General features: G+C 42.4%; 1 protein-coding gene across 3 annotated transcripts in view; it reads right to left on the bottom strand.

The window, feature by feature from the left end:
- Positions 1-587: 587 nt before the first annotated feature.
- Positions 588-22,873, bottom strand: part of Acsl5 (acyl-CoA synthetase long chain family member 5) — a 50,359-nt gene continuing 28,073 nt past the window's right edge. For all 3 annotated transcript variants that reach the window (XM_075974419.1, XM_075974418.1, XM_075974420.1), the window contains exons 4-22: positions 19,811-19,875; positions 19,600-19,701; positions 16,694-16,793; positions 15,600-15,778; positions 14,835-14,867; positions 14,701-14,752; positions 14,078-14,151; positions 13,177-13,254; positions 11,862-11,996; positions 8,959-9,093; positions 8,080-8,175; positions 5,905-5,977; positions 5,629-5,717; positions 5,249-5,365; positions 3,385-3,528; positions 2,858-2,959; positions 2,264-2,335; positions 1,630-1,776; positions 588-857 (exon numbers count right to left, since the gene is read on the bottom strand). In XM_075974419.1, the coding sequence (XP_075830534.1) occupies positions 1,636-1,776; positions 2,264-2,335; positions 2,858-2,959; positions 3,385-3,528; positions 5,249-5,365; positions 5,629-5,717; positions 5,905-5,977; positions 8,080-8,175; positions 8,959-9,093; positions 11,862-11,996; positions 13,177-13,254; positions 14,078-14,151; positions 14,701-14,752; positions 14,835-14,867; positions 15,600-15,778; positions 16,694-16,793; positions 19,600-19,701; positions 19,811-19,875 (1,787 nt within the window). In that variant the 3' untranslated portion in view covers positions 588-857; positions 1,630-1,635. The remainder of the gene's footprint in view (positions 858-1,629; positions 1,777-2,263; positions 2,336-2,857; positions 2,960-3,384; positions 3,529-5,248; positions 5,366-5,628; positions 5,718-5,904; positions 5,978-8,079; positions 8,176-8,958; positions 9,094-11,861; positions 11,997-13,176; positions 13,255-14,077; positions 14,152-14,700; positions 14,753-14,834; positions 14,868-15,599; positions 15,779-16,693; positions 16,794-19,599; positions 19,702-19,810; positions 19,876-22,873) is intronic.

Below are 22,873 nucleotides of genomic sequence, written 5' to 3'. Positions count from 1 at the left end.
CAAGTTAAGATTATAGTACAACAGCCAGGCCTGGTAGCACACACCTTTAACTCAACACTCCAGAGGCAGAGGCAGGATCTCTAAGTTGTAAGCCATCCTGGTCTACATAGAAAGTTCCATGCCACTCAGGGCTGTAGTGAGACCCTATCTTTAAAAGAGAGAGAGAAAGAGTGGGAGAGAGCACATACAAGAAAGGTAGTAAAGAGGAAAACGTTAGCATGTTTAGAGCATGGGCCTGCCGTACAGCTTTCTTACTCAAAACTGTAGTGGGGTTAGGGAAGCTGGGCCTAACAGTTTACCCAGTGGTTACCTGTACCCAAGTTTGCTGCATGCTAGAATCATCCGAGGACCTTGTAACAATCCTGGGCAGTGTTCATTTAATGTTGAGCCTGCCTTGACCTCCTGAATGTTGTCATTGTGGGTATGTGTCACCACACCTGGCCACAAAGCTGTGTATCTCAGGGACCCCCGAGCAGTGCTGAGTCATCGTATCATCTCAGCTAAGTGAGTCCAGTGCACAGCCAGTGTGTAAGAGCCACCCGGCTTCCCCGGCCCTCGTCATAATCCACACGGTAGCAGGCACAGCATAAATATCTGCAATAGTTTATTTCAAAGATTTGACATTTACAAGTAGAGGCACCACATGCTTTCTGTCAGTAAGACACTGCAGGAATTGGAGTCCAGGGAGAAAGATCCAGACGTTCCTTCACAGAAGACAGGCCTGCAGTGCAAGCATCGCGTTTGCCCACAGACCTTTGCTCCCAGTGCAGGAGAGTAGCTCAATGCTTGCCTCATTTACTGGAAAAGTTCACTGAACATAAGTTTCTGCTTCTTCCTCCAGTTTCCAGCTCAGCAAACTGTAGGGAACAAACAGTGTCAAAACTGCCACTGCGGATAACAACGTTCGCTGTCAGGGCCATCTACCATGTGGCTGTTCCCCACTCAGAAGGCTGTCTAGGGGCCTGAAGCAGCGCTTTGTATACTAATCCCTTCGTTGCATAGACTTCGATGTACACAGAAGTATGTAGAAGTTTGTCTCATAAATATGATTAGTGTGGGTGATAGGTTAAAACTCAAATTAGCAGTTTCATGGGGTACCTGAAAACCATGAATTATAACTTCAAACCTTTATCTGTTAGAGCAGTTCTCAACCTGTGGGTCATGACTCCCTTTAGGGGTGGGAATCAGGCATTTACATTGCAAGTTCTAGCAGTAGCAAGATTACAGTTAGGAAGCAGCCATGAAAAATTTTACAGTCGGGGGTCACTATAACATGAGGAACTGTTTCAACCATCACAGCCTTAGGAAAGTTGGGAACCACTGTCAGTGCTTAGCACTGGCAAGCAGGGTTTTATAAAACAGAAGGCACTTACCTAGAGGATCCCATGACCCTAGGGCTAGTTAATCAAGATGGCACTGGGATGACAATTATGGGGAAGTGACACAGAACACAAACTGGGGCCCGGAAGAACAGCATGCTGATACAGTAGCCCTAAGGCCTAAAAGGTCAGCAAAATCTAAGCAGCCAGGAGATTCTCACATTCTAAGAACTTATGCAGTAGCTAAACAACAGGTGTGAGGACAGACGAAGGGAGGGGCGGTTTTGAAGAATCCTTTGGCCGGAAGTACCTTCAACTACTCCGGGATGCTCTCATAGAGGCTCCTGATTTGGGTCTGGAAGAATCTGGCGAGCTCCACACGCTTCGCTTTCAGTGTCGGTGTCAAAAGCCCATTTTCAATGGAGAATGGCTCTGGGTGGACGAAGATGCTTTTGACCTGGAAGGTGGGCACATGTCGATGGTTGGTATTTCATCTGCAAAGTGCCCCAGCTACTCCAGGATAAACTGCCAGGTTTATTTCACCTTATGGAAGTAAAGGCCCCTGTTGCTTCTGAGACAGGGCTGTGTGCAGTCCAGGCTGCCCTCAGACTCGCTGTATAGCAGAGATCGATCATGAACTTGTGATCCTCCTCCCCCGACCCAAACAGTGCTGAGGTGACTCGCGTGCCCTTCCATGTCAGGTTAATGCATCACCAGAAGCTGAACCCATGCATGCTAGGAAAGCATTCTAGCAGCCCGGCTATACTGGGCATTTGGATGAATGGAGTAGGAAGTTTGAATGATGGACAGCAGGAAGTGGGGTGTGTGTGTGTGTCAGAATACACAGCTAGAAATCCAAAATAAGTTCCATGAAAGTTAAAGGCTTGAAACCAGTAGAAGTGGGAGCTTTGAACTCGGACCAGGATGGCATCAGCAATACAGACCTGTTCAAAGGATTTCAGGCCACCTTCTTTCCCAATTTTCTTCAAGTCTTCTAAAATGGCTTCCTTTACACTCTAAAATGAAAAATATCACTCAAATCATGTGTGTTTGAGGTTTCGACGGAAGGCTAAGCAAGTGCAAACGTGTGCTGAAGCATTCCATCATGGACTTTGTCTTTCACAGAGGAGAGGTGAACCCGGAGCCGACCGGGTTCTGTCTGCACGGCACTTTTCATTCTCTTTGTTTCATTTTCTCTCCCAAGCAGCACATTACTGCTTCAAAAGAAAACAAAGCAGCATTCTCTGTTCTCAATGCTCCATTCTATGATTCAGTCTGTAAAACTGCTAAGTCCACCTAGGATACAGAGTTACCTGTCCCTGAGACAGGAAGAATACCGTCCAGAGAGGAGGCTCAGAGAACCCAAAGATGCCACAGCCTCAGGACTTTCTCAGGCATGCTTATGGGAGAACATTCTTGGTCACGCTTACATACATGGAGAACATTTTGAGGCTTACTTAGTGAACGTTCTCAGTCATGTTTGCATAGAAAACATTTTGAGCCATGCTTATGTGGAGAACATTTTGGCCCATGCTTACTTGGTTTTGGCACAGTTCTTCAAAGGATCCCTTCACCCCAATCTTGGCTGCGAATGAGGGGAGCGAGTCTGGGTCTGGAACCACCACTCCTATCAGGAACGACTGTGGGAAGGAGCATGGGTTATCAGAATAGGTCAGACTGTCCAACTCACCCGGCACTCAGCTTTCCTCCCCACACAATCTCCCTCTCAGCACTTAGCTACGAAGATGTCCTAGTCAAGCCTGGTTCTGCAAAAAGCAGTTGTTATGCTTAGAATTCCCAGCCAATCGGTGTTGAAATTCACCATTCCCAGCCCCCTAAGAAATCGTTTTGTGTCAGAGGAGCTCCCCAGAGCCAACTCAGTCAGGTGAGATAAAAGCTACCCCTTAAAATACTTGTTTTAATAATCCCAACAAATTGTTTTATGGACATTTATGACTCAGAATGTGGTTCTATAGTAGTAAGCTGGGGTATCTTATCTGGACTCAGCTATACAAATGTCCTATGGCTATGAGAACCGACATAGGCCATCCCCATGGCTTGTTACCCGTAAGCTCTCCCCATGGACAAAAACTTGCAATACTGGTCTGCTCCTGATGTAAACATTTTCTATCTTCTCTGGAGCAATGTATTCTCCTTGTGCCAACTTGAAAATATTCTTCTTCCGGTCAATGATTTTCAGCGTTCCATTCTGTATGAGGCAGATAAAAGCATCTGTGTTGAAGCCTTAGAGATAGTATCAGAGGAAGGTGGGAGAGCCACAGATAATGTCCTTATTTAAAATAGTTTCTTCAGAGATTTCTGGAGTTTCTCTTTCTTGGCTTTGGAGAAATAAGAAGTGGCTTCCACAAAGCCTGTCTATAGAAAGCCAACCAGCAGGCCTCAGGGAAAGTCCCTGGGACCTGCTGGGTTCTGCAAACGGATGCCTCAGTCAATGAAGACGCTATGCACTCTCAGTTCTAGTAACGTATTTCCAACTACTCCATCTTGAGAGCTCTGAGAAACGGAGCCAATATCTTTTCCTAAAACTGTGTGATGATTTTGCTCTCCCCGTCATGTTTACTTCCTGTTAAATCTGGAAGCAGGCTGAAACAGCTGCATGACTAATCAAGCCAGCCAGTAACTGGGCTTGTTAGGACGGAAGTAGGGCAGGCAGTGCTCTGACCACCATCACGGGTCATTTGCCGCTTCGTTTCCCTGAGGAGCTTATCTTCTTAGGGATTTGAATTGTAGAATTGGGACAAGGGGCAAACACAATCCACATGACCACACCATAAATAGGGCTCTAAACTGAGCTAACCCTGGGACGATCCGTCAGACTCATCGTTCATACTGAAAGTGACCAGTAATGAACAGCCTTTTATCACCCATGTGGAAAGCCGGATCTATTGCTTGCACCCTAGACTTAGAACAGGGGGCACTGATTAAGCAGAAACATGTTAAAGTCAATCGATAGAGTACATCATGAGGACTGTGTGTTCTTGGGAGTGTTCATAGTCAAGTGTTCTTTGTAGTCAAGCATTCTGAATCTCTCTTAAATCTTGAATAATGAGCAAGAAAGGAGTTTGAAGAGATAGGTATAGCCCATTCCCCTAACTCTGAGTAGATAAAACGTGAGGAAGGAGACCCTTGGGAAATTCCCCTGTGAGGTTTTAAGGACAGATGAGATTGACAGCTGCCAATTGTTGACAGTGAGGCAGGCTGTAAATCAGTGTCTGTGTCCACGGAGAGAGACACTGAAGGTCAATGAGAGGCAGCCACGAGCCTCTGGAAACACATGCTCTGGAAATCTCATTTCTTTGTTTTGATATGTTTCCATATTAATTAGACAGAAAACACTCCTTTGAAACTCACAATAGAAAAAGTTGTAGGCACATGAAGCTATTAAACAAGAATTCCTACCCTGATGTAAGGAGAAGTCACCTAACTTTTCCCTGGCCATGAGCCAGCCTTTTCCACTGCAGGAAAACCATGCCAACTGAGGTCCAGGGTGATCTAACCCTAAAGCATCCCACTTTAGGGTTGTGTCTAGACACAGCATTAGTACCACTACCTATAGTATACACATTGTATTTGACGAGAAATATAGAGAGAAGAAAGCCTTCCAGTTGGGTCATTCTGGTGTCTTCTGTAAGGACCAGCGTTGGCAGCTTCTCATCACATACTAAGCCACTTCATCCTCTCAGCCCGTAAGGGCTGGGACCAGAACACTGATATCCCAGTCGCCAAGCTAGGGTCTTTCCATTGGTACTCTCCTCTCTGTACTCAGAAAAGCCCACAAAGGCAGGCTGCAGACCTATTGCCCTGCAGCTATCCCAGCTGACTACGCTCACATTCCTAGCCCTCTTGCAACAAGCAGATTCTTCTCCCCAGTCCCACAGCAGAGATAGAAGTAATGGAGAAATACCCACTGGAAGCCAGCGACCAATGTCTCCAGTGTGAAGCCAGCCATCCTGGTCCAGTGCTTCCTGTGTCTTCTCCGGGTCCTTTAGGTAGCCTTTGAACACATTATTGCCTTTGATGCAGATCTGTGTGCCAGACAGCAAGAGGAGGAAGACAATAAAAATGACTACTACTTCCACTTATTAAATATCTGCTCCGAACAAACACATTTGGTGGTTTCCACCGCAGTATGGAGCCTCTTTCATCCCCACCGTAGGAAAACGCAGTGCACTATCTTGTGTTCCTTTCGAGAAGTTGAGGCCAAGCCAAGCCAGATGGCAGCTCTAAGTTCCTTTTGGACTAAGCCTCCCCACTATGACTGTCTGAGTGCTAGGCATGAGCTACCCACCTCGCCTTCGTTGTTTACTGAAAAGTAGTTCATGTCAGCCACGTCTTCCAGCTTTACAAAATTGCAAGCCACTGGAGTCCCAACATGACCTAAAACATACAAGATATTCTGAGCTAAGCAACCATAAAGCAAGGGTGTTTCTTAGACTGACTGGAAGAATGGGAACAGGACTTGAGTTTGCCATTCGTCATATTTATCCATAACACCAAAATTAGCTAACCCCCAGACCATGGATCAGTTAGAAGCCTTCTCCCAGCCAACAGAGAGAAAACCCACCTGCTGTCCAGTCGCCGGGCGATGTAATTGTACATCCAGCTGTGCACTCTGTTTGGCCATAAGCTTCAAACACCTGGGAAACCAAAGAAGAGCTTTGAGGCTTAGGGTAAGTACGACTTGGCTGTGCCGTCTGCAGGAAAATGGGTAATAGCGAAAAGAGCTGGAGATGGTTTGGTGACATCTTGAAACCGTGTCCAGCTGCTAACTCTTCATAACTGGGATCTCATTGCAAAACAAAAGCATTCAGAAACAGAGCAGAGTACAGCAACCTCCATGAAAAATGTGGCCTATCAAGTAGGTGAGGAATATAAATCATCCAGTAGGTGATAGACACCCAGTGGCCATTGGACATAGCCTGGGTGGTAGAGCAACTCTGAAGGACATGGGAAACACGGTGGCATGCTTCTTGAGGAAAGAGCTCCACCTTTGATAAAGACCAAGGGTTGGCAAATTTTCTACACAGGGCAAGACTGAAGATTCTGTGCTTTGTGAGACATCTGGTCTCTGCCTCCACCTAACCCTGCCAGTGTGGCATAAAAGCTGCCATAGACCTTGTAGAAGTGAACGGGGTCATCTGAGTTCTGTACCTTTTCAACTCTACAGGAGGCAGTAGGGTAGTGCTATAATTGCCAGCCCTCACATAGAGAAGATAATCTTGACCAAAGAAAGGCTGGTGGCTGGAAGCAAGTTGATAGGGCCACTGCAGTCAGAGGTGTGGCCTGCAGTTGGCAGGGTTGGCAGAAATAGAGAGATGCTGACAGGAGATATTGCGGGGAAGGGGTTGGAAGCAGAACTTTATATTAGTCTTTGGGGCTGAAAGAAAGAAAGATGGCAGTTTGAAAACCCCAAAGCCCTATCACTGACTGGTACCAGACTTTTAATAATGGGCACATGCATGGGGAACGTTGTCTGTAAAGGTAACCCTATATCTGTTTTCTTCTATTTTGATTGTGATGTGTGGCTGGCTGAATCAGCAAGCTAGGTACCTGTTTGGAATGGGAGAGAGGCCAGGTCTATACATTATAGATGGGTGAGGTATAAATTTTTTAAAAAACAAAAAGGAAATCCATAAAACTACCAGAAAATGTGGGCACAGATAGTCTTAAAACTTCCCAGGGATTAGAAAGGTTTATCAGGGCTGGAGAGATGGCTGAAGTTAAGAGCGTTGGCTGGCTACTTCCCAGAAGATCTAGGATCAGTTCTCAGCAGCTGATCTAGGATCAGTTCACAGCGGCCCAAAGCCATCTGTAACTCCAGTCTCAGGGGATGCAGCAGCCAGCCTCTGAGGGCAACAGGCATGCATGTGGAAGAATACCCACATACATGAAATAAAAAAGTATTTAAACAAAAAGCAACAACAAAAAATTTTAAAGGATCAAAGGAAAGGCCTGTCTCGGCAACTAAAAAACCACAAGAGAAAAACATACATCAATTGGCCTGCATCTCAATTCAGTTTTTATATTGCTATAAGCAGGAAAAAGTCTAGCACAGCAGAGATTAGTTTTAAGAATATAAACTCTCAGAAATCAGCAAGGAAACTAAGTCTCCCTTTGCCTGCTTTCTGTAAGGGACTCGTAGAGAAGAACTGCAAATGCCAGTGGGCAGGGAGGTTTGCTATTACTGAAAGAAGCAGCATGAAATGAAGCATCTCATTTAGAGGCAACTAACTGATGAAAGCCTGTGGGGAATGATGGTACTTCGGGTACTACCTGAATGTACGAAAAAGACAAGACAAGCCTGGAAGCTGGTGATATACATTGCCATGTAATAGGCAAGGCTGGCAAGGTAGGTAAGGCACTTATTGCCAAACCTGAGGTCCTAGGTTGTACCCTGGGAACCCACATGGTGAAAGAAGAGAACCAAAACTCATAAAGCATCCTTGTACTTCCACCCCCGTGCTATGGCTGTGGGCAGAAGTGTCCACGGGTGGCGGCTCAGCATCTTGTGATCTCAGCAAGCTGTCGAGAAAGCATCCGATGACGCTAACGGCCCTCTGCTTGGTAAGGATTGCAGTGGCTGAAGCATGAGGCAAGAGGTGTTTTGGAATACCAATTCCATTTATGTAAAGATTCCTGTTGTCTAAGATTTGGGGTGACCCTCTCTTTAGTACTTTTCACTTACAGTTTCACTTTTATTTAAACAGTGCGCAGCATTGATGTAAACACCAAGTCTTACCCAGCATCCCATTGCAGCCCGGAAGAATGTCAGGACTGGAGTGGAGATGGGGGCGGCTCCAGTGATCATGATGCGAACCTTCCCGCCCAGGCCATCCTGTTCGGTGGAAACAAAAGGAGCTGTTGAGCTTCCGTTCTTGGCTTCATTTCCCGCCACTGCAGGATGGGTGAAGTCGCATGCCAGCTAGCTGTCTGACCTGGTTGGTTTATAAATACTTACACTACAGCCTGACACTAGAAAGTCACTTTGAATGCCATGCCACCTATTAGAGTCGTCACCAGCCGTGCCTGGGAGAACTTCTCTGTGTTTTTGTTAAGTTCTTCGATCACTTATAAACTCAACGGAACAGGTTACGACAATTATACATAGTGCTAACATCTGCATACAAACTGCTGTGCTTTCTCACGTCTCCTTAGTGGCAAAGTTGCACAAGCGTGATCTCAAAAGGTAACAGCAGAGCTCAGGAGGTGGCTCAGTGGGTAAGGCGCCTGCTGTGCAAGCATGAAAAGCAGAGTTCACACACTCAGAACTCAAATAAAGCCAGGTGCCGTGGCGCACACCTGTAACCCCAACTCTCTTCTCTGGTAAGACGGGAAACCCTAAAAGCTATCAGGCCAACTAGCAGCGTCATGTATGCAGCAGTGAACAAGAGAGACCCTGTCTTAGACAAGGTGGCCATGAGGCTTGACATCTCCACACTACACATACACCATGGCACATGCTTTCCCTGCCACCCCCCGCACCCCTCCCACAACTGCCAACAAAGGGAAAGAGGCACAAAGAGAAAAGGTGTGAATGGGCATAGAAGGTCTAAGATGATCTCTAGTAAGGGCGTCCCTGAAACCCGAGACAAGAGGACGATGAATCCATTCAATTTACTTGGATCTTTGAAAAGACCAGCTTGTCCCACAAACTGTTCCGACGAGTGATGCCATTTTTCACTTCGTTGAATTTACTCATGATAGCCAGGTTCAACAAGAACTTCTTCAAGGGTGTCTTGGCTTCATTTTGTACCTGGGGAGGGGGGTGATAAGACCATGAGTTAGTAGCCAAGATGCTGACATCATGCTTCAGAAGGAAGCAGCCCACACTCATGAACTAGGTTGCTTACTAATAAGCCCACAGAACCATGGCCACACTCTGAAACAAGTGAAGTTGCTACATAATGTAGAGCCCCAGCCCTAGCAGACTCCTAGTCCCTGGGAAACAGCTTTGACAACTGAGATAAACAAAAACAATGGCCACAACCACCACCGGTTAAAAACTCAGAGAGGAAATCATTCCGTGGGCATGATCCCCCTTTGATTTAAAAGTCAGAGAGGAAATCATTCCGTGGGCATGATCCCCCTTTGATTTAAAAGTCAGAGAGGAAATCATTCCGTGGGCATGATCCCCCTTTGATTTAAAAGTCAGAGAGGAAATCATTCCGTGGGCATGATCCCCCTTTGATTTAAAAGTCAGATAGGAATTCATTCCGTGGGCATGATCCCCTTTTGATTTAAAAGTCAGATAGGAAATCATTCCGTGGGCATGATCCCCCTTTGATTTAAAAGCCCAGAGAAAGGTTTAGGAATCTGACTTTTAAAACTTGGTACCACCTCTCTTCTGCCTCAGTGATTTTTTCACATCCTCCAAATCTGGAGAATTTATTATCTTTATAACAAATGTCCTTTAGTCACATCATACACAATCCAACAGAAATCCCTAATGACATCTTTCTCCTCTTTGGGCTTACACCCTTAATATCATTTCCCCCGTCCATGTTATCTTCCTGTCTTCATGACCCTGGCATTGTAACTCTGTTCTATCAACCACAGTCCTCTATGAGAAGAGCATCCGCATGCGCAGCTCACAGGAACCTCTTTATTTTATAAGCTAAAGCCTAACCTCTACTCCAAGCTTCAGGACCTTTCTATACTGATAGTTGCACTCATGGGCATTGGGGCTCTTTCCAGTTCAGGATGTGCAGGATGCTGCTTCCAGCTCGGGCCTCTGGTCAGAGGCCCTGTTTGTTCATGCTCACTCCCCAGTTCAGGCTGCGAGCATCTGCTCAGGCTTGTGACATCATTTAGCCCTGTCTCCCCATCTGATTCTGAGGTACACTAGATGCTGCCGACATCATGCTGGCCCGATGTCCCTTAACCAGAGACTGCTTGCCTCTAGCAGCCCCAGGACCAGCTCTCCTGACATCACTGGCAGAAAGCTATGACTAGAAATCCATCTAATAAAAATCTCCATCTTACTAAACAAGCTCCAGATTCAAGTTACTTATTATGTTTTAATATTTCAAGATACTTCCTCTCAAAAATAAAAAAGCCCAGTAACACAAACAAAAACCCTAACAACCCAACCTAATGGTTCCATAGTCTGATAAGGAATTGGAAGAATTATTAACAGTGTTTCCCGTGTCTATACATCATCCGTGTTCTAGAACACTCCATTCTTGCTGTGGCTCAGTTTGGCATCTGGTAAGACTGAATGGCAATATCAGAATCAGAAGTAAGGCCTAAAGCATATGAGTAATGGCATCACATCCTCGGGCTCCAGGTCTGTGGAACAACAGGCACTATAATGTAACTAGAGGTTTCTCTCCTGCCTGCTAGCTCCTAAATAACCACTTTGAGGCTTAATATTACTACAAACTGTTTGGCTGATGCCTTAGGCTTCTTAGTGGTTAGCTCTACATATAAATTAACCCATTTCTAATAATCTGTGTATTGACGCGTGCCCTGTGATTTCCCAGTAATACCCTGGCATCTTATTCCTTTGGTAATTGCTGGTGTCTCCCCTGACTCTGCCTTCTTTCTCCCTTTATCTCTGCTTGGATTTCCTGCCTGGCTCTATTCTGCCTGGCTATTGGTTAGATCAGCTTCTTTATTAATCAATAGTAATAAAAAGTATTCAGAGCATACATAAGGGCATCCCACAACAATATTATATTGCCTGATTTCAGATCCAAGCTCTCAATGACCAGTTTCAGAAATTAGCCAATCTAAGACTTAGGTGAGAAACTGAGCTTAGAATATTTTGTATCAAAAAGCAACGAACCCATCATAGGCTACTGAAGCCATGTCAAAAGGACATACAAGAATTTGATGTGCAAACTTGGAACATTAAAATGAATAACTAAAATGGATGGAAAAATAGAAATAAGATAATGAGTTCACTATAATGCAAAAAAATTCTCACTGGCTCCTTTTGAGAATTTCTGGGGCTTGAATTTATTATACTTATGAGTGATAAATTTAGGAGAGAATCAAATATTTGTTGGGCCTTTATGACAGAATGTCAGCTAAGGATTATAAAAGAAACGAGACTTAGAATTAGGAAAGCCACCATTTTGCAACCTCAGTGAGCAATGCTCTATGATAACTGAACTATTAAGTGATAGTTTATTCTGCTACTTTTCCCTATTCATTATGACTGGGGAAATTCTTTAACATCCAAGTCTGTGTCTGTTTTTCCTAGAAGGGTTAAATAAGTGAACACATTTGAAATATTTACCTCGATCTGGTACCTCAGCACAATGTTACATCACCAGCTCATACACATCAGGGTAAGAATTTCCCAGGGTGTTGGTTAAAACTGAGGCACTCCCCTAAGTCTGAGTGTAGTTATTCCTCAGATAAGCAATATTATCCAGACTAAGGGGGGATATTTCTTATGGCTTCTCATGGTTACAGATGTAACTTGGCTTCTGTCAATGCTTGTTGGGGCTGGGATAGAGGTTGTCAGAATACAGCCTCTCAGCATAATCCCAACAGAACAGGGCTCTCTCTCACCTTATCATAGACCCTGTTAAGGAGTCGAGGCACCGTGGGAAACACTGTGGGTTTCAAAGCCTTCATGTCGTCAGGCAGCAACCGGATATCTCCTTGGAAGAACCCAACTCTGCCTCCACAGGAAAATAAGACAGCCTGGAACAAGATGGAAGACAAGGCTCAAAGCCATGGACCACTGTAGGTGGGGCCTATCTCCAATGGGACTAAGAAAGTAAGCTGTATCCCACAGGCCCTTTCCTCTGCCTAACACCTGCTTCCTACCAACCAAGATACCCAGGTATTTCTGAGAGACTCCTCCCAAGAAAGGATGAAAATGTATTACTGTTGAAGTGGCAAGACAGATAACAAACTGTGAGACTGTGGGTCCCACCCTAGGACTCTACCCCAGCCTGTGTGCCAGTCTAAGATACCACCCTTCCTAAGAAACGCTCATCTGTGGCACTAAGAAAATCCGCCGCCAGTTAAAAGAGAAAAACGTGCCTTCAGTTAAGACCATCACAATCTGAGAAATGCTAAAATATATGTGAAGTTGTATTAGAATTGATGTGGCGTCGTGTACATCAACTGATCGTATACTGGGTAAAAAGCTGCCCAGGGAAGAGAGAGTAAAGAGGCTCCCACCGCAGCTCTGGAGGCTTTGGGAGGCCACGGCTTCTTTACTCACCCATCTGCTTTAGAATGGGCTGGAAACTTTGGGGACCATTCCCAGAAGGGACGCACACTGTGCCTGGCAATACCACCTTACTCAAGTGAGGGATAAAAATGTTCCTTGGGGATTGCTGGCCCTTGATCTGGATCAAATGTTCCTTCCCTGGCTGGGAACACTTTTTTCTCTAACCCTCAATCCGGTGGTGCACGCCTTTAATCCCAGCACTCGGGAGGCAGAGGCAGGCGGATCTCTGTGAGTTCGAGACCAGCCTGGTCTACAAGAGCTAGTTCCAGGACAGGCTCCAAAACCACAGAGAAACCCTGTCTCGAAAAACCAAAAAAAAAAAAAAAATGCTTACCCACATAAAAGTAAAAAAGAAGGCCCAGTGTCTGGTGAGTCACCGCAGGGGTAAGGAAAGACAGACAGCATGCACTCTTAAGAAGTCAGGAGAAGTATTACCCTCCTTAGGCATGCGGAGTTCTACATGAATGACCTCAGGAAGTCAGGCTGCCACCATGATTAGGATGCAGGGTCCAGTGGCATTGCCTGTGCTTGGTTCACTAGAGAAAGGACCGGGACTGGACTGCAACTCTGACTTTTGAATAAATGTGGAACCAACAAGTCAGGAATCCTCTTTCCTACCCACCAGGCACACAGGACACTCACCTGAACAACCCTCTCAAACATGTGGGCCAAGGGAAGGTAGGATATGCTCACATCCTCAGGAGTGGGGTGGAAGATAGGCTATAGATGAGGGAACAAAGAAGCGGGATCGATGTTAAGTTTCTCTTCCAATAGAGATTTTAAAACTACCGTTGGCACACTTCTCTGATGAACCTGGCTGACTCTAACCATCCCATCCAATTGAGAGAGTGGTCGGGTAGAGAAAAAAAATTTGACATTTTGGCATCAACTTTAGGATTCTTAACATTCATAGCACATAAACACCTCTGTGTGTACTCAGTGTATCCCACTACCTGATATGGTCTGTAACCGTCAATTGTTTTGAACTATATGGAATACAAGGACTTACAGGGACCCTGAAAGACTGAGGCTTGACATGTAGTCCTGAAGACTATGTCAGTGTTTTCCATACTTGGGCATTATTGTGGCTTCCATCCAAAACGCTCATGTGTTTAAACACTTGGTCCTCAGACGGCACTACTATTTTCTAAGACTGGGGAACTTCTAGGAGGTGGAGCCTCACTAAAGGAAGTGGATTACTTGAGGCAGGTCTTGAGATACGATAGCCCAGCCATACTTCCTGTCTGCTGGTTCTCCATCCACCAAGGTATGAAGAATCCCAGCTGTGCGTGCCTCACAAACGAAGCTGCCTGGTATCACGCCTTCTCCTTCACAGTAGACTATAACTCATAAACATTAAGCCAAAATAAGCGCTTCTCCCTCAAGTAACTTAGGGTGGGTATTTAGTCACAGTGAGAAGAAAAACACAGGACAGACTTCTAATGATATTTTCCTCCCTCTGCTCCATCTATATTCAATAACTAAAAATCTTACAGCTGATTCACATTTTAGTGAGGGCCTCATTTTTGACAAAAACACTGACCTCTAGCAACTTGAGGAAAGCAGACATGTTCGAAACAACATTTTGATGGGTTATCATAGCTCCTTTGGGGTCACCTGTAGTAAATCAAAGATGAAGAGAAAGATCCTTTGTGGCTAATTGGAAAGCTTTAGCCTTGAAAAAAGCTAAATTCAGTTTTGTTCTAGAGGCCCAACAATACTGCTAATAAACTTTATAAATCAGGCATACTAGAATGAATCACAATAAATACAATTAAACCTTCTACCAAATGTTGTTGAGTAAGGACACCATCATCTGTGGAGAACCATCACTGAGTCACCCTGGCTGAATGAAACCATCTCAGGGGTATGTTCTATGAAACCATCCTAGTGAAATGTCGAACTCAAACAGTGAAAGGGTAGAGGGGGACACTGACATTTTGACACCACCTTTAAGACCCCTGAAACTCATAGCATGTGAATATAGCCATGTGTATTCAATGGAACCTGTTTCTTATGCTTCTGTTTTTCTGTCTGGAAATCCATTCATAAATGCCTCAGGTTTTAAGCACCTGTGGACAGGGCTAGTGGCAGGGTATGCTCCAGGGACCTGAGCCTTTTTTTCCTGTTCCCTGGGAGCTCTGTCAAGGTCTCCTGGGCACTGACCTGTAGTTCCACTAGTAAAGCAGATGACACTTAGGTTGTCTGGGCTTGGAGGCTGGAAGAGAAGCACAGGGTGTTAGTCTACCGTGAACTGAGAGTGGACTATTGCCAAACTCAAATTCAAAAAGAATACTTACCACTGGCTTTTTGAAGTTTTCTTTGCCTATATTCTACATGCACAGGAAATCAAGAAGAAGAAAGAGTTGTTGAGGAAGGGAAAACTTATGACAAACTCAGCTCTCTCTTTTCCTGCCCCTAATTTCCTTCCCAGTTTCCAACCTGGACTGGGTCAATAAGCCAGTGCTGACAGATAACGGAAGCTCCGGTGAAAAGCAGGTTTCTTAAGAATGCTAATCTAAAGAAGGCAATCTCAGATGTCCCAACTTCTCACCATTCTCTTAAGGTCCAGTCATCTAAGACCATAATTAAACCTCTTTTGGTTGACATAAATCATGAACATGCCAGGATTTACACTATGCCAATCACTTTGCTCAGCAATTAACACACGTTAATTCATTTATCTGTTGCCAGCATGTCTGTGAGATTAGGACCATTTTAATCCTCCATTTATAGCAAGGGAGGGATGTGCTTCCTAATAGATAAAGAAGTAGAATGTGAACCAGGCAACCTACATCAAAGGCCAGGTTTATAACCATCCTTGAGTTCTTTCTATCCATACATTCTCTACTTAGAATTATATATAGCCAGCCAAGGAATTATGTCCACCTCTGTCAGGAGTACTGTAGTCACCTTGAAGAAACTGTTCTTCGAGCTTCTGAGTCTGATTTTTGTCTTGTATGCTATCCCTGGTCAACAACAGCCAACATGCCTTTGTGTAGATGCCCTGCAAGCTGCTCCTAACGATACACCAGCTATAGGTGCAAGCCATTTGTGAGTCATACCTCAGCTTCAGACAAGGCTAATATCTCAAGCCCGCTCTTCTCTCCTCTTTTTGTCAGTTCATCATCAAAGGGGTCCATGAGGATGACCATCTTCAGGCCTGGTGTAAGGTTCTTTTCTACATTTTCTATCAGTAATGTTGCCTTTTGGGGTGTATCACAGATGACCACAGAGATGTCAGCTAAAAACAAAAACCAAGTCAGAGGTCACATGACTTCTTTGCAAAGGGGAGGGGGGATTTCTTTAAAAGTCAAACCCAGTAGGTCCCCAGTAGATATAAATCTTGTTATATCTGCAAACAAGATTTACAGAGTTCAAGCATACTCTATTAATTATAAAAAAGAAAGAGAAGAAAATGAGTTAAACTGAGATGCAAGCCATACCCTTTCAATATTGCTGACACAGTTTAGTTTCTAGAACTATGTGAATCCTTTTGTCTAAGAAAACTCATTCAAACACTTTCTGTTGGGGCTCATTCTTGCTGATGAGCTTTGCAGAGCAGACGACCCACAAGGAAGCAGAGTATAGACGGAATGTTTAGTAGGCAAATGCTTTATGATTCTAAATGTCATCATTTCCTCTGACTCTTATCCTCACAAATAGGAGAATTCTAAAGTATGTATTATTCAAACAATCTACTCAGTCTACTAATGCAGAGACAAAAAATACTCCCATAAGTATATGAAAGGGATACTGCTTGCCAGTTGAACTTGGACATGTTTATCTAACAATGCCAGTTTTCATTTATATATTCACATACACATTGGTGCATATTGCTTAGATAGATTGACTTAAGTTTTCAAAGGAAAAAACCCTGTAGTTATACTGTGACTTAGGCAAGTCTATTGCGTGCAGACTTTTATTCCATGTGTTTAATGCAGTCTTGTCTCTAAACATGTTACTATCCTACACCATCTTTAATAATTCTGCTAAACCTTTTATCTAGGCATACCTTGGTCTCATAGGAATTTTTGTAGTTCCCATGTAAATGATATCCTAAGTACTATAACATCAGAAAAAATAAGAAAAGAGAAAGAAAAAAAACCAAATTGAAGAATTACTCCACATAAGTTATAATGTAATATCAAAGTTTTACCCTTGTTGATAACATAGATGATGGCTTCTGCTCCCAAAGTGTCATACAGGGGGACAGCTACCATGGAATATGTGTAACAGGCCAACTCAGAGATGACCCACTGCAGAGAAAAAGTTTAAGTTTAGACCTAGAAGATGACTTTGAAAAACATTGATTCAGACATTCAACTAACCAATACTTATTTGATATGTTTATGCTTTTAAAAACTTTAGGAATGGCTATCGGGACTGTTTCTGATTCTGCTATAATGGACATTTAAATAAATGAGTTAAGGTATGCACAGAAACAACCAGCACACTAAGGTAGACCAGTGGCCAGTCCACCCATAAGAGATGTGAAAAGCATTATGGAGACTATGGGAGGCAGAGATCACTTTCAAGTGTGAGGGTCAAGATTGTCTTGGATTGTCTCAGCACCTAGGAAATTGTACAGAATTTCAGAGGACTGCTAGCAGTGGGTTATGAACACAGAGGTAAAAAATACATCTAAATACAGTGGTTAAATAATACATCTAAATACAGTGGAAACAAACAAAGAGAAAACCATGCCACTTAGGTCACAGACTTACAAGCCTGAAGAATGTCACAGAGAGTACTGACATAGAGATGAACACTTAACATTGGTATGGATTTGGGTTTATTGATATAGATTTAAGTATACAGTTCCTATATATACATATATTTCTACTCTTGTTTAAGGTATTGTGTTTATGCAGCTCATTTAAAAATGTATAGTGAAAAATATAAATTTATAGTCAACTATAATAGTCAAACTTATAGTCATGTTAGGTTTTCTAGATATGCAGAGATATATTTCAAATAGATACATAGTCTTCAAAGACCTATAGAATTTATCATTTAAATGTTTTAAGAACTTAAACTTTTCTCAACAGTGAAACACATCTGCTCCTGTCAGCACCAATTACTTAAAAAGGATGATTAGCGTTGAAAAAAATTCCTTATGGAGTTTGCTTTCAATGTGGTAAGACTAGCCATTTGGGCAAGAAACTGCTCTTGCCTAGACTGCTTGACAATATGTTGTATGAACTGGACACACAGGACCCACAGAAAACTGACTGCTGAACTTGCCAAAGCAAAACAGGACAATCCTTCAGGTTTCCTATTTCATGAATGAGTCTGCCACATATTCTGCAGGACACAGAAGAAAGCAACTGATGAATTTTGTCAAATTGGTGGGACAGTCCTTCAAATTTCCTGCTTCACTGAAAAATCTGCCCGATACTGTGGGTCTGTAAGTTAAAGATAGATGCTCAACATAACAAAAAAACTTTGGGTGACTATTCAGGCAGCCAAATGTCTCTGTCATTTCTAGAATTTTAGAAGTTGCTTACAATGCACTTCCTGCTTACTAAGATAATATTATATCCTTCTGGGGTCTTTGATGGGAGTTGAAGATTAGACAGTTATAATTATATAGTTTCCTTAGATTATGATAAAGATAAATTATATATGAAACTTTAGACTCACAAAGATTAACTAGATGATAGAGTATTTTCTTTAATTTTGCCAGATATAAACAGACTAAATACTGTAACTGTAATTCTTGCTGTTTTGTATATGTAATTTTACTATGTTAAAGTTAAAACCTTCCTTTTGGTTTAGACAGAGAAGTGGACATGATGTGGGATACCCCTCTGTATGCTGTAAATATGTTTTATTTTCATTGATTAATAACAAAGTTGATTTGGCCAACAGTCAGGCAGGAAATCCAAACAAAGATACAGGAAAAAAGAAAGAAGAGAATGGGAGATGCCAGCAGTCACTGGAGAAGCAAGATGTGAGGTAACAAGCCACAGCCTCGTGATAAAATAAAACTAATAGAAATGGGTTGATTTAAGTTGTAAGAGCTAGTTAGTAATAAGCCTTAGCAAATAGACCAAACAGTTGAAAATTAATATTAAGTCTTAGAGTGGATCTTCAGAAACTGGCAGGAGAGAGAAACCCTCAGTTACAGAGTAGTACCATTATCTTCTAGTCATTGGCCTTAAATAGTAGTCTAGGTCTTATAGGCTGATCTATATCCCTATTCTCTTCACTCAAATGATGTTCAAACCCTAACTATCAGTATGACTGTGCAGTTAAATATGGACATAAGGATATGCTCACAACCTAGAGATGAATAAGATACCCCGGGGATACATGTGCACAGAGAAAAGAAAGACTGAGAGCATAATGAGAAGATGGCCAGCCACCTGCACATCAATGGGAGATGCATTAGGAAAAACTCAACTGCAGGTACTTTAATCTCATGCTTCAGTATGGCAGCCCTGGAAGACTAATACACCAGGTTTGATGTTAAGTTCTCAAATTAAAATAAGGTCACATGTTCTTCTTAGAGCTCCCAAACTGGGGTACAAAATATTTTCCCAATTAAATTAAAAATCAAACTAATGCAACTGGCTCTAGTAAATGCATGCCCCCCCCCCAAATTCTCTTCCTGAGGATGTTGAGGCTAGTGATTTTATTGTAACATGAGAGTAAGAGTATTTCCAATCATCTTAGTGTATAGCATCTGCTTCCAGCCCTATGGAAAGATGGTGATGGCCAGACGCCATATATGCCTTGGTCTACCAGGTCAAGCGCAAAGCAAAAACTCTGGTTCTAACACTGATTCATCCTCTTCTTCAACACCTTCAAGACTGTGTTTAGTCACAACTCATACTGTCTTTCCCCATATGAAAATCAGACTGACTTAAAATGACCCACACAGAAATAGAAAATGCAAGTCCAACCACTCAGACTTTCAGCAGGGATTTAAGGAAACTCTCAAGCCCAATTCTTTCTCACTAGAAGAATAGTATAGAATCTTTAAATAGCTTTGGTAAGTCATCAACAAGTGTCAGTATTGGGGGATATCATTTCATTTACTTAGCATCACCATGATACCTCTGGTCTATTTTGAGCAAAGATGCCAACAAATTGGTCCTGTGATGGTTTGTATCCTTTATGCACAAGACAGGAGCCCAGGTACTCTGCTCTATCAGACACCTAGGAGAGAGAATAAAAGGTCAGGAAGAGGAGGCCAAGATAAAAAGAGATCAAAGCAGTTTATGGTACAGCAGCAAAGGCATTTTCCTAAAGCTTGACCTTTACTTGCCTGTTTGTAGGATATCCATCTGTAGGGCTGGTTTGGTTTTCTGTATCCCAGGCAAGGTCCATTGTCTAAAACATACAATATTCAAAGCAAATCAGTTCTAGTCTAACTGCAAATTGTTTGAACCAGACATGATAAGAGTACCCAGATGAGGCAAAGACACAAAGGGTAAATCTAGCAAGAATCTGAATTTCTCTGCTGTCCTGGAAATAAGGCCAAGTATTTAGGAAATATTACAAATAGGGTTGTTCAGTACTGATTCCATGGTATCAAAATAATACAGGCATTCAGGCCACCAATATGCATCAGCCCATGGAACATGAACAAATAAATACAAATAGCCTGTATTAAATGAGAGAGAAAAAAATTGAGCATCTCTAATTAAAATTATGCTAATAAAAAAATCAAAATATCATCATTCTTATTATCCCATTATTAATACTATGTCTTTCTATTGTTTTTATATATGGTTCTACACAGATGTACTCTACAAATTTTTGGAATGAACAGAGAAATTTGGTTCTGTGCTTCCTTCCCCAATTTGGTATAAACATTTCCATGCTACTTTTTTCTCTGTAGAGATTCCAATAGCCATCTGATGGAGGACTCCCCAGTAGCCATCTGATGGAGGACTCCCCAGTAGCTGACTTTATTTCATTATGGATTTGTATAATAGTTCCAAATTCCTGAATCCCTCTAAATAATGTTATGGCAAATATTGTCAAATTTATCATTTCAATTTAGAATAGTCCCTTAAACAGTGTTTCTTAATATGAAATAAAAGAGTTGGTCAATTTTTTGTCAACTTGACACAAGCTAGAGTCATCTGAGAAGAGGGGACCTCAACTGCAAACAACACAACTTCATTCTTTTCTAAGGTTAAAATAATCATAATGCTTGATAAACTGTATTTGTACAGTGCATTGTGCACTTTAAAAGTCATAGCATGGGATCTGCTCTAAGTTTAAAGCTAATAGGTATGTCTTTGTGTAGACAGTGGGCAATATGTGCTTATCGAAATATATATACAAGCTGCGCAAAAAAAGAAAATTATGGTGAAAATAGGCAAGTAAGTTTAGCAAGTTGTCTTAGGAAGGGTTTCCATTGCTGTGATGAAACACTATGACCAGAAGCAACTTTGGGGTGAAAGAGCTTCTTTCACTTACGTTTCCATCTCTGAGGGAAGTCAGGGTCCAAACTCAAACAGGGTAGGAACCTGGAGGCAGGAGCTGATGCAGAGGCCACACAAGGGTGCTTCTTATTGGCTTGCTTCCCCTGTCTTGCTCAGCCTGCTTTCTTACAGAGCCCAGGACCACCAGCCCAGCCCAGGGATGGTAGCACCCATCATGAGCTGGGCTCTCCTGCATCATTAACTAAGAAAGTGGCCTATAGGCTTGCCTACAGCCCAATCTTACAAAGGTATTTTCTCAAATGAGGTTCTGCCTCTCAGACAGCTCCAGCTTATGCCAAGTTGACATTAGCGAGTACACAAGTGCACTATTATCTTCAATTCTCAGTTTAATTTTTTATTATTGTTTTATTGACTCTCTGTCTTCGTCATTATACACAATAAACTTGAATTGACATATATATATTTTCCATAAATATTGCAGTGCTTACAGTGCAAAATGTCTTTTGCACTAAAATCTTTGGTAGAAGGAAATACTCATCTTAGTTACTTGCATCTCATAAAATAATATTTAAGAATTTACCTGTGAGCATACTTTTGTGTTCTTCCCATGCAATTATTCCTTTATGGAAAGTTGGTATAAATGCTCATGTACATGCCTGTATAGCATGCATTGAAAATATGCCAAGTCTACATTTCAAATAATATCTAAAGTCATTTTAGAAGTTTACTATCACAAAGAAAAAAGTGTATATATTATGTGTGTATTTATGTATGAATGTATACCACATTTCCTTAATTTTCCTTAATCCATTCTTCATTCTTCTATTCTTAGACACCTAGGTTGGTTCCATACCTTAGCTATTGCAATGCTACTGCAATAAATATTGACATGAAGGAGTCTCTGTGATATGCTGACTTGGAGCCCTCTGGGTAAATACTCAGGAATACTGTAGCTGAGTCATATGGTCATTTTATTTTTATTTTATGAGGAACTGAACTCTGTACTTTATTCTAGGGAGAATGGTGGGGTGTGCTTATACATTATATACTTAAGTGAAAGTGCCCTTATGTAACAGTATCATGTACAGTGAATATACACAATGAAAATTAAAAACAAGTAAATAATTTTTAAAGGGCTAAAAGATAAAAGAAATCTTTCTGATGGAGGAGTAACCATTTTTGTTAAAATATTAAGCGATCTATCTAATAGAATCTAACTGCAACCTAACAGACATAAGCTTAAGTATTAACCTCAACCTTTTCTACTTCTTTGACCTTGCGAATGTCCTTGAACCCTGGAGTCTCCATTCCCTAATCTTGAATACGCACAGTAGCAGTAATTAGCTAGTAATTGGCTGTTGCATAGATAAAGTACATGCAGTAGCTATTGCATAGTTAGTTCCTCTTGGGGGTTGGCTACTGCCTTGGTCATTGATACATGGGAAGGAAGGGAGAGATAACTGCCACACAGGCAGACTGATGACAGGCTCATGAAAAGGAAGAGAGCTGTAAGATAGGCAAATTTGAAAGGAAGTAATGCTGTGGAATAATCCTTCTGTACATTGTGAATATTACTCTCATTGATTAGTAAAGAATCTGACTGGCCTATAGCAAGTCAGGATAAAGTTAGACGGGAAAACCAAACTGAGGAGACTGGGATGAAGAAGGGTACTATGGGACAATGGTCTTGTACCCTGCAAGGATTTGTCACTTGTATTGATTTAATAAAACAATGATTAGCCAGTAGTCAAACAGGAACAGGAAGTATAGGCAGGGTGACTAGGCAGGAAGGAGAGAGAATAGGAGAATTCTGGGAAGAGGAAAGGCTAAGTCTGTAGTTATTACCAAGACTCAGAGAAAGCAAGATGAGAATGCCTCACTGACAAAGGTATTAAGCCACATAGCTAACACAGACAAAAACTATGAACTAACAT

Source organism: Microtus pennsylvanicus, chromosome 5 (assembly GCF_037038515.1).
Source record: "Microtus pennsylvanicus isolate mMicPen1 chromosome 5, mMicPen1.hap1, whole genome shotgun sequence".
NCBI lineage: Eukaryota > Metazoa > Chordata > Mammalia > Rodentia > Cricetidae > Microtus > Microtus pennsylvanicus.
Note: the sequence above shows the minus strand (reverse complement) of the source record. Positions and strands in the feature narration are given on the sequence as shown.